Source organism: Crinia signifera, chromosome 1 (assembly GCF_055691185.1).
Source record: "Crinia signifera chromosome 1, ASM5569118v1, whole genome shotgun sequence".
Taxonomy (NCBI): domain Eukaryota; kingdom Metazoa; phylum Chordata; class Amphibia; order Anura; family Myobatrachidae; genus Crinia; species Crinia signifera.
In genome coordinates this window covers 89,356,007-89,375,654 of record NC_139217.1, presented here as the reverse complement: position 1 = coordinate 89,375,654, position 19,648 = coordinate 89,356,007, and the positions used below count along the sequence as shown (strand labels likewise).

Genomic DNA, 19,648 nt, shown 5'->3' with positions numbered 1-19,648 from the left:
GCCAATCATTAAGATGAGGACCACCGCAACAGTCCTCTGGAAGACGAATCGAGAAAACAAGATATAATGTTGATCTGGGTGCTGGAAGTTTGTTATGCCCACTGGTGCTTTTTATGGCGATCTCATCTTAGTAGGTGCTCATAAAAAGGGGTAAAAAAGACAGATGGAAAAAGTAAATCACTGTGGGTTCAAAAGAATAATAGCTGAATGCTGCAAAAAGGGAGTACCAGAAGCATATCCTCACTCACAATATGTGGGAAGTATGAAATCACATAAAGGTATCTTTTATGGGTTCACATAAAGGTTTGAAATCACCCAAATGAACCCATAAAAGATACCTTTATGTGATTTCATAATGGTCATAACAGGTTTCCAGCACCCAGATCAACATATATTGTCAGATTGAGCTGCATGTACAATCAATGACACTTGGGACCTTATTCAGGTTCATTCGCAAAAACATATGCATTCGCACAGGGGCAATGTTTTTGAATGTGCATGCGCATTTCTGCACATGTGCCTGCATAAACTGCGCAGGGGCGGCGGTGCGGCCCATTAGCATATGGGAACGCCTAGCGTTTCATGGGTGTTCATGGTAATGGGCCGATGACACGGGGGCAGGGGGCGGGCAGCTAACATCACCGGATTCCTGCCCACTTGGTTGCTATGGCAACATCCCATCTTCAATAGGACTCACATCTTAGTAAATTTACCCCCCAACAGTCCAGGTTTTAAAGATAGTCTCATTTGATCACTGGCAACTAATTATTACCCCAGTTATACTCCCTTTCCACTCCTGCAATAACTTAGGTCAATCCTGAGCCAACCCAGGATCGCTGCTCAGTGGAAAAGGCTCACTGAAAAATAACCCAGGAGTCCGACCCGTGTAGCTTCCTGGCTTGATCCAGGTCCCTAGCTAGCTTACCAGCACTTGTGATAATGTCACCTCCAGGAACCGGCAATAACCTAAGTCCACCCTGCATATGTGAATCCTGGGTCGACTGACCCGGGACTCCAACCCGGGTAGTTACCTGGGTTGGACCCGGGATGCTCCCGGATCCAGGGGCAGTGGAAACAGGTAACCTAGGTCGATGCGACCGGTTCACTGTAATGTAAAAGCCGCCGTTGAGAGGTACTTTCATCTCACAGCACTTCCCCGGCGCCGCCTCCCAATGACGCCACCCGCCCGCCATTATGCCAGGTCAGGAGACTAGTGGGAAAGGGTTTGCAAGCCGAGTCGCACCTGGGTACAAAATCCGGTGCCAACCCAGCTTGTCTAGTGGAAAGATTGTGCAGATGACAGGTGTTAAATCAGTTTTGTGGCTGATCCCATTTTGGTGAACATACAGTGGGGGAAATTTACTAAGATGGGAGTTCAGGTGTGATGTTGCTATGGGCAACCAATCAGATACTATCTATTATCTACTAGAAGGTGCTAAATAAATAAATAGATTCTGATTGGTTGCCCATAACAAAATCCCATGTGAAATAGAACTCCCATCTTAGTAAATGTCCCCAGTCTGTGCTAAAACCAAAATAACGTGTGTCCTCAGAACTCCTGATTTGGGTCCTACTTCACAGTTTCTGGGTCCCATCATATCTTTCATAACTCACATTTTTTAGCCAAAACAATGGGTCAATTGATTTGCAGATATATCTATGTATGTGTAACCCAGCTTTAGCTGTTAGATTTAAAACGAAAATTATTTTAAAGGCAAAACCGAGGTTGGTTTTAATTTTCAACTTTTTTGCTACTTTAAATCTAGTGGTTGAATTGCCCAAAACACTACAAGAAGTAGTACGTTTTTTACTGTTGCTGTGAAATTGTCCTATACAAGGTGCAATGTCGGAACATGTATGGTAATTGGTTGTCATTGTGACAAAAACAGATACCAGTGTTGTTATGTACATTCTTAACCTGTGGTTTAATCCACTTATGGTATCGTTGTTCCACCTTCACTGTACAGGTGCAGAACAAGAGCACCTGACTTCTAACCGTTGTAAGCCTAATGTACTGCAAATATCAGGTTTGCAACCATTTAACTAAAGCTCGCCAATCTACTTATAGATTCATTATATGTGTTAAATCTTATGTCAGTGTTAAACTGTATCAAGACCTAGGTGTTAATCTGCAAGTGTTACTACGTGTTATCACTATTCAGTGCAAATCTTTACTGACCAGTAGCTTGTAGTAGTTTCCTCACTTCATCTGTAATCTAATTACCATGCTTTTATCTAGTACAGAGCTGCTGCCAATTAGTGATTAATACACATCTAGAACAGTATAGTCTGGCCCCAGAAATAGCTTGTAGTTCTTTGTATCTGTCATCTAGCCTGTTACCACAAGAGGATGGAAATTTACATATGTGTGAATTTTTGTCACTATGCATTTGACATATTATATTGCCATACACCAGGGCGGCCTGCATATGACCCTGTTCGTATGCAGATTGTGGAGCAGTCGAACGAGCGATCGTATGTGCTTAAAAGCACATGTAATCGCTTGTACAACCATGGTGAGAGCCGACGGATCAGACGTGCAGCGCGTCTGATCTGAGGGCCAAACTCACAAGTGGGAGTGTGCATCGTGCTATCCTGTGCACACAATCCGTACCACGACAAGTCGAGATTGGAAGTTTGGGTCCAGTATCGTTCTGTTGTATGGGGGCCTTTAGATGACACACAAATCTTCCATCTTGAAACTTTTTTTACCTGGCACAGAGAGTTTGCGGCGCGCAATACATGTAACGTCATCCACGTCCGCTCGCCACGCTTCGGGCTCGGTGACTCGCTGCGCTCACCACACTATATAAAATCAACTCCATGCGTAGTTGGATAGTGGGGGTATGAAAAGGTCCCATTTTCCATGAAAATCGGGTCCCATCGCATCGCATGCATCGCATGCGATATTGTATGGCGCCGTGAAACTACACAAGTACCCTTTTTTGTTTTTGTATAAACCGCCAGCATATTGCACATCACTGTGCATTTATGGGGTATACTGTATATACAATGCAAATTTGTTACATACAAAATTACATGAAACTACCTGTGCCCAAATGATCCCACAACTGGAGAGCTGTAGGTAACACTTTGTATATACAGTAGTTATATAACACTTGTAGCTTGTGTTGGGGATAGTACTACATGACAGTAATGAGGCATGCACTGGTGACTTCTGGTGATAATGAGGAGTGATAGAGATGTGTAGGATGAACCCATAACCGTTTAATTTTTCTAACAGCTACTGGTTTTGGATAAGCCAGTGATTCTCAAACTCTGTCCTCTGTCCTCAAGTTCACATTTTCCAGGTCACACAACAGTTGCACATATAACTGACTATCACATTTTTCACTTGAATTTGTGAGGAGACCTGCAAAACATGGTGTGTGGATCGTTTGGTCTACAACAACTAGGTTGACAAGCATTGGGTCGACATGGGTCTAGGTCAACATGGGTCAAGGGCGACATGGGTCTCGGTTGACAGGACATTAGGTCGACACAAGCATTAGGTCGACATGGACAAGGTCGACAGTCAAAAAGTCGACATGGGGGTTTTCACTGTTTTTTTACCCGAATGTAGACACAGTCGACATGGACACAGTTTCAAGTGCACCGCATCCCCTCACATAGCTCGCTTTGCTCACCATGCTTCGGGCACAGTGCCTCTTTACACTCATCACACTATTTTATTCTTCCACCATTCCCTAGTGCAGGCCTGGCCAACCTGTGGCCCTCCAGATGTTGTCAAACTACAAATCCTATCATGCCTTGCCACAGTTTTGCTATAAGGGAGTGTTAAAACTGTGGCAAGGCATGCTGGGATTTGTAGTCTGACAACATCTGGAGAGCCACAGGTTGGCCTTTCCTGCCCTAGTGGATGGTAGGGCATGAAATACCGCCTGTCAGCACATGTCCGCTCAAAAAACAGTGAAAAACCCCATGTTGACCTTTTGACTGTCAACCTTGCCCATGTCGACCTAATGACCTGTCGACCTTGACCCATGTCGACCTAAACCCATGTCGACCCTGTTGCCTGTTGACCTAGATGTGTCGACCCAATGCTTGTCGACCTAGTTGTTGTAGACCTAATGACCGTATCCCCTGTGTGGGGTCCTGAGGACCGAGTTTGAGAACCTGTGGGATAAGAATTTCCCATTACTGCTGCGTAGGCACTCTGCCAGGTATATTAGTATGACATCACGCACTAAGTATATGAACGTTTGCATATACAGTAAGACTATTTGATGCATTTCTATAGCCTAAAAAATGTTTGCATTGAAAGTAGCAATCATACTTGCCGACTTTGGCATACTCCTTTCCGGGAGAAGCCCGGAGAGGAGTGAAAGGGGGCGGGTAGAGGCTTCGTTTTGGGGGCGGGGCACGGGTGATGTCATCAAGCCCCGCCCCATGATGGGCTGAAGCCTCAATTTGCGGGTCCGTGGGTGGGGGGAGGGGCTAAAAATGCCGCGAAATGCAGCGAATTGCGTCATTTAGCCCCTCCCCGCGGACCCGCAAAAGTCATAGTTTTTAGACCGCGGGGAGAGGGGGAGCCGGGGCTGTAGGGAAATGCGGGAGACTTGCCCCCCTTCCTGGGGGACCGGGAGGGGGACCCGATTTGCGGGACCCTCCCGGCCATTCCGGGAGGGTAGGCAAGTATGGTAGCAATTGATCTTCCTTTTCATTTCACAGGATATAAGTAGTAATTGCTGGTTTATTGTTCAGCTGATTTTCACATTTCTGTTTACCTAGGGGAGCTAATCTAGGACACTGAATATTCAGGGACAGGTTAATTTAATTAGCCTGCCTACATTTAGAATGCTTTCAAATGCCAGCTCCCATTAACATTAATCTGTTTTGTGTGTATTTTAAATGGTCTTCATTCATTTGTAGGATATATACCTAAATGTCTTCTTTAGAAAGGGTTCACTCCAGCCATCCAGTCATTGTCTCCAGTTTGTATATTGACCCCCAGGAGAGACAGACAGCTGGAGGTGTCAGTTCACATGAAGTCGCATTATTTAGCTGTTGCCCATTGTCAGGGTTCTTGTACTCTAAGCAGTTTGTAAAACTGCATGAACTCTTTTGTAACAAGCCTTGGTGCAAATTGTCCCAGTGACTGTTATTTCCAAATAGCTTAGAGCAGGAGGAGCTGACAGAGCAGTGGCAAACAGGTTTTTGTAGAACCCAGACATTTTTTATGAGGTGCCTTTTTTGCCACGGTGGATACTTGTGACTTCTATAGTAGGGTCGCTTATGCAGTGTGCTGGTCTCTAAAAGTAATCTCACAGCATGTCTAGCCTTTTATATGTAGGGTCATGAGAAGGGCCCAAAGTCCTTCCTACAGGACTCCAGCATTTCTGGGGCCTTCTTTATCATTTACCATTTAGCTATTTGCTTTAGATGCTTTAGAAGATCGATATAAGCTGGTCATGATTGACATCCACAAGGTCGACATGCGTTTTTCATGTATTTTGGTGTAGGCCGACTTGGTTCTCCCGAAGCATAGAGATCGTAGCGAGCCAAGCGTCGGTACGCTGTACATGTATACAGTGTCCATGTCAACATAAAAATTTGAAAACCGCATGTTGACATTGTGGGTGTCGACCATGCCCAGGTCAGCCTTAAGCTTGCTTCGACCTCTCATTGTCGACATGGTGCGTCAACCATTTCAAGGTATCGACCAAGTCACTCTCGACCATTAGTGTCCGACCTAGTGACTGTCGACCTAGACATTGTCTATCTCTTATACCGTAACCAACCTTCCTGTGTACAACTTTGGTAGCCACCAGGGTTGGAATCCCGAGTCACCGGATCCAGGTTATTCTTTCGGGGATCCTTTCACAACCAGAACCAGAGCAAAAATCGTAGAAATACTACGGTGGTGTGGCAAATATAACCGTGTTCTCCTTTGCACATGTTTAAAATAATCTGTTTTCATTGACATTCTTCTAAAATAAATCACTTCAAAATAATACATTCAAATTACCACCCATAAATTAATAAAAAAAAAAATATTTGATCAGAAGGTAAAAACATTTTTACAAGGGGCCTTTCTTAGTGAAATTCACAAGTTTGCCTTTTAATTCCTCTCTGTTTACGACTATACAGTTGGAAAGGCCACTTTTTATTTCTTTGGCTGATTGATTCATGTCTACAGTATATTGTGAGGGGGGGGGGCTTTGATGTGCCTCCTATTTATCCATCCCTGTTTATACAGAAATATGCTAATTAGTTACATGTTTTGTTGTGAGGATTTGCTTTGATGTTATACCTATCTAGGTGCCAAATCAGGATTATGGGCCAGATTGAGATATGTATGGAAATACATTCAGAGCTGCAAATTAGTACAAAGGGGGCGTGTGAATATATGCAAATGTCACAGTAGCTGGGAGTTGTATTATGTACATTAATGAAATGCAAAAACAACGGGGGCTCTGTGGGCGGCATCGTTGCTCCCCTATGTTTTTTGTATGTGGCATGCAGGGTGACTGGTCCTTAGAACGCCACTGGCAGTGCTCTGTTTACCAAATTTGGCTGCGGTATCGGTGGCAATGCCCCTAGTTGTGCCATATTTACATCACGGTATAAGGGTTTGGGCAAGCACAGAGAGCAGTGCCCCCTTGTTGTGGCATTGCCAAAGTGCAGTTATTTGCTCTTTGCTTTGCTGCCAACGCAGAATCATCCCCTTAGTGACTATTTCAGATCCCCAGAAAACATCTCCAAAAGTGAAATTCCCTTACCAGAAAAAGAAAATGCACAGTGGAAAGTTCTACTATAAATAGTATCTGGTGGGTATCCCTGGCAAGGAAGTAGGACTGACACATTTCTCCCAATTTGGCAGGCCTCCTCAGGTGTTAGTGGAAAACATAATGAAGAAATTTGGACTTATCCTTTAAACTCGAATTTAGATGTATGCACCAAATATCATACCAGCAGGTAACTATCAGTAGTTGTACTGTCTCTGTTACTCAGGCTGGATTTTCTTGGACTTTTGGTAGAACAAAAGTACACAGCACAGCGCAACAGAGGGAACGGTGGTAGCTTTCCAGTTTCTTCGCCTAAACCAGGGATATTTTCTGTTATTGTAAAGCTCATCACATAAATGATTATCATAGTCATTCAGTACACATATTTATGTTTTGTAGTAATAAAATACAGTGTTTCATTTGAATTTAAATTTGTTCACGTTATTATTTACATTTTTTTGTATAATGCCAACATATTCCATTGCACTTTAGAATTTGTGATCAAAACTGTTATTGAACAGTAAGAAAACTGAGATTGGACAACTGATATTGGACAATAACAAAGAAGTAAGAGGGATTCAGTATTGAATCCCGGCGGTCGGGATCCCGGCGTTCAGAATCCCGACGCCGGAATCCCGACAGCCGAAATGCCGACAAGGGGGGGACGTGGATCGCCCCCCCTTGCGGGCTCGCTGCGCTCGCCACGCAGCGGGCCCGGTGCCTCGCTACGCTCGGCACACAAATTTATTCTCCCTCCAGGGGTGTCGTGGACACCCCAGGAGGGAGAATGTGTCGGTATTTCGGTGGTCGGGATTCCGGCGTCGGGATTCTGAACGCCGGGATCCCGACCGCCGGGATCGTAACTGCATCCCAGTAAGAGGGACCAGGCTTCCAATCAATAGTATATACTGTAGTAAATTACAGAGCTGTTCCATAATCCCAGCTATGTTTATACACAGAACACATTGTCTCTGGATTATGTAATTGTGACATTCAATGTACGTATTATAAGTCATTTTGTGTTCTAAGATAAACACAACTGGTTTTAGTATTTCTGTTTGTATCCAAGGTATTTGCCATCACACTGCTGCTTGTTCCGTGCCCGGTTGATAAATATAGACATATTAAAATGTATTTTTGTCTGTTTCTGTCTAAATATTACAACCTTAATTGGTAACGGTTTCATGTTGAACTATTTTTTGCTTCCAGTCATTTTTGGCACAAGATGGCTAAAGATGGCTACCTGTAGTTTCCATCAGTCATTAATGACAGGAAGTCTGCTGTGTTTCAGAAAATATCTTCCCTAACAATTAGTAGAGTACTTTAATTATCTTTCATTCTAAGGAGCTCCTAATACAGAAATCCATATGTAAAAGTAGGTTAGTAGTATTTTTAAATATAATTTTATTTGGATTTTATGTGTAGTGGCCAGTAAACAATGTCTTAGACATAGCAAAGCAATGGTTAATATTTGTTATATTTTTAACCATATGGTAATGTATTTTTAATTAAAATAAATGATCTGTCATAAAGTTTTACTTGATATAGTGATCTCTCAGTTGATCCTAGTATAGTGTCTAATTTATGTTGGATTTTATAGAGTACTGGAGATGGACCAGTGTATACTTCTCCCTCTTGATGGTGAAACTATCAAATTCGTTCGCTTTTCATAATTTTCTAAATTACCAAAACACAACTGTACATTCCAGTTTATCACTGTAAATTAGTAGCTAGGAAACATACAAACAAAAATGCATCATAGCCAATGGGGAATATTCATTGCCAAAGGGCGAGCTCTGTCGGTGAGCAGTGCCGATGGTTCGCTGTCATAGCTCACGGTCAGTATTTAACTGATCCCCCTACACTCGCTGTTTCCACCTCGCTGGTTCTTTTCAGCGATGTAGAAACAGCGAGTGCGTCAAAACGGCGGGGTTCACCACTATGTGCAGCGGGCCACACAAACCCCCTCACCTGCGGCATTGACTACCGCCTTAGATGTTTTAGCAGCAAATGTCTCACATTATATACAGTTTAATTGTTTTCTGTATAATTCTGAATTCAGAAAATGTTAATTCATACTGCCAATCCTGCTTTAACAATACATTTATAGAGTTCAGTGTCCACATAAAACAGCATGTTAGGGTAAATCACTGGGCTCTACTATCTTATATGATCTCTGACCAACACAATTATTACTGTGAACTACATTTATATATGGCCAATACTAAGGACTTTGGAAAATAATCCATGTCCTAATGCATGAGTGACCACCAGCATAAAGCAGCTAGTGTTCAAGTGTGAGCCATTCCACCGGACAGTAACTGTACACTAATTCTAGATGAGTACTTCACTGCAGAGTAGGAAGTGATTGTATGTACTAATCCGGCAATTTCAGTTTTACATTGCTTTAATGTATTTCCAAGGCTGACTGCGGATCTGGGAATAAAGTAACAAAGTGCAAGTTACTGTGCAACTAGACTAACCACATTGCAATGTAGGGGTGTGATAAATAAATTGGATTAGGGTGTGGACAAACAGGTGGTTACTGCAAGGGTGATTGGCGACCAAGGTTTGGCTAAAGTTGGTGATGGCAAAGGAGGACTGCTAAATTTAGGGTTCTTGGTAAGTTGAATGTAACCTTCTACCATAGGCATTTCATCAGTATATGGGCTGCAGGTGCATATATATATATTATAGTGTAGGCTGGTAGTGGACAACAAGAGGTCTTCTGTGCCCTAGTTTGCATACTCCAGCACCTACCTGCTTGTTTGATGTAGCTTATGATGCTAATTTAAATGGCCTGCTGATATCTTATTATAAACAGGCATCTCTTCAATTGATAAATTGTTCATTTAAGTTACTATTGACATTAGAGGGCTGCTCAATGTGGACCCCGAACTGAATCAGTTTTGCCTATCACTTTCTTAGGCAAAACCAAATTTTAGATACTTCTGAAATAAACTCTATGTGATCACTTTGGCAATACCTTTTAATTATTTTTTTAAACACAATTTATTGGGCGAATCACAGATAAATACAATCTTGGTCAAGTACAAGAACAACAATAAGTATGCAAATCATTATTGTTAAACATTGGTGTGATCCAAACATTTTATATAAAGAAATGAGAGAGAAAGGGGCCTCGCAATGGCAGTGTGGCTAGCTGCCAGCAGGAGAATCTTAGCGAGGCGGGTGAGAGAGTTAGGAGAGCAATAGAGAAAAAGAGGAGAGTGGTGAGAAGAGGATTTAGGTGGGAGAGGGAAGGGGCTGAGACATTGGGGAAGAGGGGGTGGAGGGGTGACCTCCAATCCTAACAATCAACTGGGGGGGGGGGGATTTTCAGAAGAGAGCCAGGGAGACCAGACCTTATGAAATTTCTTAGTGGAGTGGCGTATGATGGCCGTCATGTATTCCATTTTATGAATATACCAGATACGGGAGATTACTGCTTGAAGGGGGGCTGGGGAGGATTTTTTTACAGTCGACCGCTATTTTACATGTCATGGCAGCAGATATGTGGCGAAGTAGTTTGTTCTGATGGTAAGTAAGCATGGGGAGGTTTAAAGGAAGAAGAAAGTACCTGGGGTCGAGGGGGACGGCAATACCAAACAAGCTTGAAAGTAAAATGATTACTTCTTTCCAAATGTGAGCAATTTTCGGGCAGGACCACTAGATGTGCATAAAGGTTCCCTCAGCTGCGCATCCTCTCCAGCACCTATCTGAGGAATCTGGGAACATCTTTTGTAATCGGGAGGAAACGTAATACCAACGATATAGGAGTTTATATATGTTTTCTTTGGTCTTCACACAGATCGAGCTGGAGGCGGCATTATCCCATATTTCCTCCCATTCTTCAGAGTCTAGGGGGTGACCTTAGGCCCCATACACACCAGAAAGATTCATGCAAGATTAGGGTACAATTCGTCGTTCTTAACGACGGTTGTGCATGAATCTTATCACTATCGTTTGTTTTTTACTCACGATTGTGGTCGTTAACGATTGGATGCGCGCTCCCGTCAGCTCGTATGTCGCATTGGCGGTTTTGCCTCCTGCAGCAGAATCAGCCGATCCGACCGCAGATTGTGTGTTGATCATATGCACATCGTTAGCACATTGAGTGTGCTTCCGTCGTCGCGACCATCCATCCGATCCGTGTTTTCGCGCGAGTTCCTGGACACTCCTACCGCAGCCATATTGCCCCGTGGATGCAGCAGCGAAGGAGCACACGGCGTCTTCTACTGCGCGCACCTGACAGCAGGTAAGCAGGCCACCGCTGACCTCAACACCCCACCTGGGTCCCCGCTGCCCATACCAGGCCACCGCTGACCTCAACACCCCACCTGGGTCCCCGCTGCCCATACCAGGCCACCTCTGACCTCAACACCCCACCTGGGTCCCCGCTGCCCATACCAGGCCACCGCTGAACTCAACACCCCACCTGGGTCCCCGCTGCCCATACCAGGCCACCTCTGACCTCAACACCCCACCTGGGTCCCCGCTGCCCATACCAGGCCACCGCTGACCTCAACACCCCACCTGGGTCCCCGCTGCCCATACCAGGCCACCTCTGACCTCAACACCCCACCTGGGTCCCCGCTGCCCATACCAGGCCACCTCTGACCTCAACACCCCACCTGGGTCCCCGCTGCCCATACCAGGCCACCGCTGACCTCAACACCCCACCTGGGTCCCCGCTGCCCATACCAGGCCACCGCTGACCTCAACACCCCACCTGGGTCACCGCTGCCCATACCAGGCCACCTCTGACCTCAACACCCCACCTGGGTCCCCGCTGCCCATACCAGGCCACCGCTGAACTCAACACCCCACCTGGGTCCCCGCTGCCCATACCAGGCCACCTCTGACCTCAACACCCCACCTGGGTCCCCGCTGCCCATACCAGGCCACCGCTGAACTCAACACCCCACCTGGGTCCCCGCTGCCCACTAATAAAGGTGGCCAGATGTATTATGCCAGCCCAGCCGCCAATCTTCCCCTGCGGCCTACCTACCAAATATTATGCCACCACCACTAAATGTAATGTAAAGATGATAAATGTATAGAAATATGATTTATTAAAATTTCTTAAATGTATAAAAACAAAACATTTATTTTTATTAATTATATACAGTTTAATGAAACATTTAATTTTAACTACTATTTATATTAACCAAACTATTGACATTTGAAAAATATGTACATAGACTATTGTCAAATTTTTTTTTTTTTTGGCAGGAATGTCCCAGGCACTGGCCAAAGAACAGGAGTTTGTGGAGGCATTCATAGAGAAATACCGCGAACTTGAATGCCTCTGGAAGACAAAGTCGAAAGACTATAGCAATAAAATCAAAAGAGCTCAAGCGCTGCAAGATCTCCTTGAATTTAGCAAGAGCTACAACCCAGAGGCTGATACGGAATGGGTCCGTAAAAAGATCCAGAATTTGCGGACTGTGTTTCTTAAGGAACATAAAAAAATACAGTCTTCCAAAAGGTCCGGTGCTGGTGCAGGAGAGGTGTATGAGACGTCGCTGTGGTATTACCACTTGCTGACCTTCACACTCAGCCAGGAGGTGCCAAGGCGAGGGCTCTGCATGATGGTGGAAGGCGAGGCGGATGACGTGACAGCGGCCATGGATGAAAGTTCCCAGCCGTTATCAGTAAGTACTGGTCCAATGTGTATATCACCCCTTTGCCCCATTTCTTTCTTTCAATCATTTTTTTGTTCCTTTATCCAAAAAGATTTTAAATGTGGTCTTCCTGCCAGGGGACAGCACCAACACCATTGAAATATGCCTTATATTGGTCCCTGACCTGTTTGGCTCGTGCTGTCCCCCGGTACTGCTGGGCCGGCATCTCCAGGGACACAATTGGGGCAACCTCCCTGGGATCATCTGGGTCCTCCGGCGGTGCTGGTCCTGCCGGGCGATGTGCCCTTTCTTTGCGGCGAAGTAAATTGTGCAGGACGCAGCACGCCATGACGGCCCAGTCAATTTTATCCAGCCGGAGGTTGATGGCTGTGTGGAAAATGCGGAATCTGCTGGCCATTATCCCGAATGCACTTTCCACAAGCCGGCGTGCCCTGGAGAGCCTGTAGTTGAACACCCGTTTGTCGTGGTCCAGTACACGCTTGGCATAGGGCTTCATGATGTGTTCATGAAGCCCAAATGCCTCGTCCGCAACAAATACAAAGTTCAGCCCATGCTTGGTTTGTTGAGCTGTGGGCAAGTGCATGGTGTTGGAGGCGAGCCTGTGGTAGAACTTGGTGTCCTTCAAAGTTCCACCATCTGAGGCCCGACCATTCCTGCCGACATCCACAAAGAGGAACTCGTAGTTCGCATTGACCACAGCCATCAGCACAATACTGAAGTACCCCTTGTAGTTGAAGTAGTACGAACCGCTGTGGGGTGGCTGATTGATCCGGACGTGTTTCCCATCGATGGCTCCTCCACAATTAGGAAAGTTCCACGCCTCATCAAATTCAGCAGCGATGTTTTGCCACTCCTGAACGGTGTTGGGGAACTGAAAAAAAGAGAAGGTGATGTTAACTAATTGTTGTTGTTTTCTTTTCCACAGACAACAAGTACAGAGATAGAGGTGGTCCACACCTCAACCCCTAATCCAACCCCAGAGCCACAAGACTCATCGGGAACAATCTATGGAGTTCCGGAAACCCCCACCCCGCCTCAACTATTTGGCAAAAAGAAAAAACGCAGAACCAAGGCAGTTCCTGAACAAGAACCCGATGATATTCTGGTTCGAGCCGAACAGGTGCTGCGTAGGCCATCTGATGAGTTTGACACCTTTGGAAAGTACATGGCTGATGGCTTACGGAAGCTACATCCGGACCAACAGATGGCGTTCGAACGCGTCACAAGCGAACTCCTGTTTATGGGCCGACAGGGCCGCCTGTCAATCAAAACCACACTGATGGGGCTTCTTCCATTGCACCAGACGCTGCAACAGATGCCTGCCGTACCCTCACCAGCCATTGCATCATTGCCTTTAAACACCCCGCCTAGACAATCCTGTACCCAACCTCAGACCCCACCCCGGTACAGTCACATGTATACAACATTGTTGGGAGACAGCACGAACCTGGATGATACACCGGTTTTGCAAGATTTATGACCGCATCCCATAGAATTATTTCGCAGTTGGCATGGAGTAGTATGTAACACGGTGCTTGTGGCGGAGATAATGGCCATGCTGACTTGTTGCATACTTGTAGAACAATGGGGCCGGGACCATTGTATATGCAGTATGCAACAGGTAATCATGAGTCCCTTTCTTTATCTGCGCTACAAGCGCCGTCTCTCTACTGCTCCATACTGCAAGGCAATGAGGCACTGGTTTGGTTTTAAGTTAAAATAATTTTAGTAGTTATGGCACTTTGCCTATGTTTTATATGCTATGTGTGTTCTTTCTATAGGTCCATGCTTGGAGCAGTATGGCACATGGTGCATGTTGTGCAGACAATGAAAGGACCTTCATGCTACAGTGGCGCAGAGTGCAGAGCAATGGGGCCGGGACCACTACTTCTGCACTATGCGCCATGGATGCATGAGGGTGCTTTTGTTGTCCGCGCTACATGCGTCGTCTGCCATACTGTCCCTTGCCGCATGGCAATGAAGCATTTGAAATGCCTTGTTATTTTTAGGGCACTTTGCCTATGTTTTATATGCTATGTGTGTTCTTTCTATAGGTCCATGCTTGGAGCAGTATGGCACATGGTGCATGTTGTGCAGACAATGAAAGGACCTTCATGCTACAGTGGCGCAGAGTGCAGAGCAATGGGGCCGGGACCACTACTTCTGCACTATGCGCCATGGATGCATGAGGGTGCTTTTGTTGTCCGCGCTACATGCGTCGTCTGCCATACTGTCCCTTGCCGCATGGCAATGAAGCATTTGAAATGCCTTGTTATTTTTAGGGCACTTTGCCTATGTTTTATATGCTATGTGTGTTCTTTCTATAGGTCCATGCTTGGAGCAGTATGGCACATGGTGCATGTTGTGCAGACAATGAAAGGACCTTCATGCTACAGTGGCGCAGAGTGCAGAGCAATGGGGCCGGGACCACTACTTCTGCACTATGCGCCATGGATGCATGAGGGTGCTTTTGTTGTCCGCGCTACATGCGTCGTCTGCCATACTGCCCCCTTGCTGCATTCCAGTCAATTAATATAATGTTCTTGCAATATTTAAATAAACAACATTACTATATAAGCATTTAGGATAACAATATTTAAATCAACACAAAGCACTTTTAAAAATTATGTGTACTCAATGTGCTGTATGACACATGGTACTTGTGGTACAGACAAAGGACATGGCCACGTGGCACATAGTGCATATCAATGGTGCCAGGACTATTGCATCTGCACTATGCATCACGTGAGGTGGAGGGGACATGCATTATCTGCACAAGCACCATGTGTCATACTGAGATCTACCTCATGTCCGAACAAAGACAATACATTTGCTTTATATTTTTGATATTTGCATAACTTTTTTGGCAATTTTTATATTTATACTGTAAAAAAAAAAAAAAAATTATCAGTATTTGTGAAACTCACAGTTCCATTATTTAAATAAAAAACGTTATCTTTTCACTACAAGTGTGTGGTATATTTTTCCTTACCTTGCAATACTGATGCTGCAGGACCTTCACGATGGCTTTACAGGTCTCCGGGATGATGAGTCCCAACGCTTGCGGGGAGATGATGGATCCAAACTTGAGGTCCGCCAGCGATCGTCCTGTAGCCAGAAACCTGAGGGTTACCACCAGCCGGTCCTCAGCAGGGATAGCCATCCGGTACTTGGTATCCTGCTTCTGGATGTGGGGGGTGACCAGACGCAGCAGCTCCTGGAAGGTCTCATCGTCCATGCGAAGGAAATTGCGATAATCCTGGGGATTATTCTCGCGAATCTCCATCAGCAGGGGCATATGAGACCGCGCTTGTCGTCCCAGGAGCCACTGCTTGGTCCAGCAGGATCGAGCCTTCCTACGCTGGGCCCTCATCCTCCTCACCCTGAGCACAACGTAGGAAAGCAGGAAATCTTGCTGGAACGAATCCATAATTCAAAAAAGCAAAATGGGGGAAAAAAACACACTTTGTTCAGCAATGCAAAAACAAAGCAGCCAAAAATAGCAATGTGCAGCGTTCTGCAGGAATGCAAAAACAAAGCAGCCAAAAATAGCAATGTGCAGCATTCAGAAGGAATGCAAAAACAAAGCAGACAAAAATAGCAATGTGCAGCGTTCAGCAGGTATACACCAAGCCTCACTAGTCACAAAGCAGAAATGAGGTCCTGCAAAATGGCTCCTAGTCTTGTTACCCTCCTCTGCTAGCCCAGCCCATAATTCTTTGTGTTCTTTTGTCCCCCCCTTGTCTCCCCTCTGGTAGCCCGGCCCTTTATTTACATTCCAAAAACGACCGTGACCAGTGCACTCACGATGCACTCACGATCCGCACATCCGACTGTCGTACGACCATCATGTGCGATGTCGTATCGTGAGTACATCGTTAGTAAATCGTATGGAACATAGAACACGATCGTTAGCACATCGTTAAAAGGCCACGGGAGAGCGCCGCAGGAAAGTGCACACAAAATCGTTAGACGATCGTTAGACGATCCTGATCTTTCTGGTGTGTATGGGGCCTTAGTCACGTTCCCAGGCAAGCTCGTGTGAGGTCCTCGTGGGATCGGAACTTGTCCCCAAAAGCGAGTGAATTGCAGAAATTAGACCTCTGGTGGAAGAGCGCTTCCAGCAGATATATTCAAAAGATGTTAGGGGTCTGGCTATGAGAGTTGTCACTGTTTTTGAGTGAAAGTGCCGGACTTGTAAATAACGGAAGAAGTTTATGTTTGGGATTGCCGTACCCCCACGGTGAGAACTGAGGAAAACTAGTAGACCTTTTCCTTTATCCATTTTTGGCAATACCTTTTAAATAAAATAAATGCAAAACATACAAAAAATATATAATACAAACAAGTCAAATATACTGTAATACATTTTATTTATTCTTAAAAACCAGCCTGATGGCAGTTCCGTTGCTTCAGCTATTTTCTGCACATAGTAACATAGACGACAGCTTCTGCTGTGGAATGGTTCTATGTAACCTCATGTGCTGTGAACACCGGCCACCTTATCCTATTGAGGTTATGTAAAGGCAAGAGTAACATGATCACCTAGATACATGTAGTGGGTATCCCATGCTTGTTTCCTGACCCTGTAGTGCACTTTTAAACCTGGGCTTCCAACCCGATCTCTAGTTCAGAGAAACACCAGCTTTTCAGTATTGTGTTCAGAGAACAGCCGCCTACATGATAATTAGTTTAACCAATGAATTACTAGCATAAAGAACATTATATAATCCTGTTTTGTATCAAACCTGTCATCACTTGCCTACTTAAGGACTGATGCTGCAATTTGGATGGATAGAGCATGGATATGTGTGGGGCATGTTTGGGGATTTCATTGATGACTAAATCTAGCTGCACCTCTAGGCAAAATTGTAGATTTTTGTTTAGTAGTATTTGGTTAAATGGGATAAGGGTGTGAGGGAAATTTTGGGAGAAAGTGCCTATCTTATAGGAGATGTACAGCAATATCTATACTCATACCTCCCAACCGTCCCGCTTATTGTAGGAACGTCATGATTTTTTGGGACGTTTCCGCGTCCCTCCCATGGCCGGCAGTGTCCCGTGGGGGGGGGGGGGGGGCAGTTGGAAGTCCCCCCCTGTCGTCCGTGAATAGATGCTGTTCTATTTTTGCAGCCAGAGGGGCTGGCTGGGGGCATAGCCAGCAGCTTACGGAACTGCTGAGCATGCCCCCACAGCAGTGAAAATGGGGCATGGCCTTGCGGCAGCGTTGTGGATATAGACCACTCCCCCTTTTCAGTAGCAATGCCCCCCCCCCCCCCAAATTGACGCGTGCCTACGCCGCGCAAGCTGTCCTGCCTCCCTGTCTCTGAATGTTAGGAGGTATGCATACTTAGTGTTCCTTCTAGGAACTGGCCAGGGCAGGGCGGTGCTGTACGAGGGCAGCATGAAAGGGGCAGACTGGGCCCACCCAAGCCACTGTTGTAGATGGTCCTGGGCCACCGCTGTCACCAAAGGGGGTGGGCCTGGGCCTCCGACATCACCAAATGGGATGTGCCCGGCAGCTGACTTCACCAGAGTGGGCGGGTCAGGCCACCAGCGTTAACATTGGGGGCGTATCGGGCCCCACCAAAGTCACTACCAGGGAAACCCCAGGCATCTACAGGGGCGCAGGGCTTCCCTGTGCGCAACGGTGGAGACAGGAAGTAGGCTGTTCTAGCAGTGTGCTGCTAGAGGGGCAGGGTGCATTTTGCTTTTAAAAACTGGGCAGGGAGCGGCGTCCTGCTAAAACAGCCTAGCGTGAACACTAATACTATAAAATAACTTTAGGGAAAGAGTTTACATGCACTAAGACTCCTGCTGTAGGCCAGTTTTATAAATGGACAAAAGAGAGAAGAATAAAGTCTTGCGCAGTAAATGTAGAATCTGCTGCCTGTATATGCCTAATGAAGATATCTCACAACCTTCAGATTTAGAACTATGCATCACACACTTCTGATGAATGAAACGCATTAAGCATTGGTGTGGATAGCAACACTGACTTTGACCATTGGCATCCATCCCCATTGCCATCTACTGTACCTTCCACTTTGCTGTGGACAGCACTTTGATCCGGACACTGCGCTCTATCCATATTCCATCTGGTGTGGATCGGAGAGAGACATTCGGAGTTGTGATTGCCTCCACGGGACAAAGACAATTGATATTTGATTTATTTATGTCTATATTGTGAGTGCAATTGTGTTCTATTAAAATGCTTTTATTCAAAAGGTCTCTGCACCTGACATCTCTCTGTTCCACAGTATCTCCTAATATAAACGGTTTATGGTTTAAGAGTAGGGGCGTGCCAGCGTCTGTATCAGATAAATATGAACAATATTCCACTCATGATCCCTTATTCAGATCTGATTGCAGTACAAATTTGGGGCGGATGTAACATGTATAGAGAGAGTTAGATTTGGGGGGGGTGTTTAAACTGAAATCTAAATTGCCGTGTAAAAATAATGCAGCCAGTATTTACTCTGCACAGAAAAAAAATAACTCACACAAATCTAACTCTCTCTGCACATGTTACATCTGCCCCACCTGCAGTGCACATGGTTTTGCCCATTTTCCAATCAAATTTGTAATGCGATCAGATCTGAATAAAGGCCTTGGTGAAAAGCAAGTCCAGTGGTTTTATGGAATTCGGTTTACGGTGAAAGCAAGAATTCACCCTCATACAGAATATTGGAGGCCTAATCCACCTGGTTGAAAAATGATAAGAGTGGCAATGGTTGTGGCATCAACGCCAGTGTATATACTGTTTAATATATGTCATGTCTGTCTAAATATTCCAATCCACACTCGCTGTGATGTTTGCAGTCTTTTTGTAGTATAATGTTTGTATAATGCTTACTATATGTGTCAGCATGACTAAAGAGCTGACCCTGGGCCCCATTTATTGTGGCCCTAAGACCTTGTGATTTTTACTGTCTGTGCTGTAATTTTGGTGACAGACCCATAAATCAGTGACATGCGCTGCAATAACTCCTTATTCCAGCTGGAAATCCTATTGGTTGTGACATAAAGCATTTTGCATCTTTACAGACCACTGAACGTTGATAACTAAAACCAGGTCACATTAAAAGGCTAAAGGCTTAAATATCAACTGATAAATGGTGGCTAGAAGTAATGGCGCGTCACTGAACCTTCATGCTAACATACATATCGACAATTACCATTCTGGTCATTTAATTCGTACACGCTGCCAGGTCAGTTACATCAAGGGTCGCATATTGCTGCTTCATTTTT

At 45.3% G+C, this 19,648-nt stretch overlaps 2 protein-coding genes across 4 annotated transcripts in view; both read left to right on the top strand.

Moving 5' to 3' along the window:
* The window catches only part of MICU3 (mitochondrial calcium uptake 3), a 131,905-nt gene that overhangs the window by 10,075 nt on the left and 102,182 nt on the right, over window positions 1-19,648 (top strand). The gene's annotated exons all lie outside the window — the stretch shown is intronic.
* On the top strand, window positions 11,610-16,391 carry LOC146057952 (uncharacterized). Its single transcript, XM_083169829.1, has 2 exons — window positions 11,610-12,406; window positions 13,323-16,391. Exons 1-2 carry the CDS (start codon window positions 11,987-11,989, stop codon window positions 13,875-13,877), a joined length of 975 nt encoding a protein of 324 aa, XP_083025955.1. The 5' UTR covers window positions 11,610-11,986; the 3' UTR covers window positions 13,878-16,391.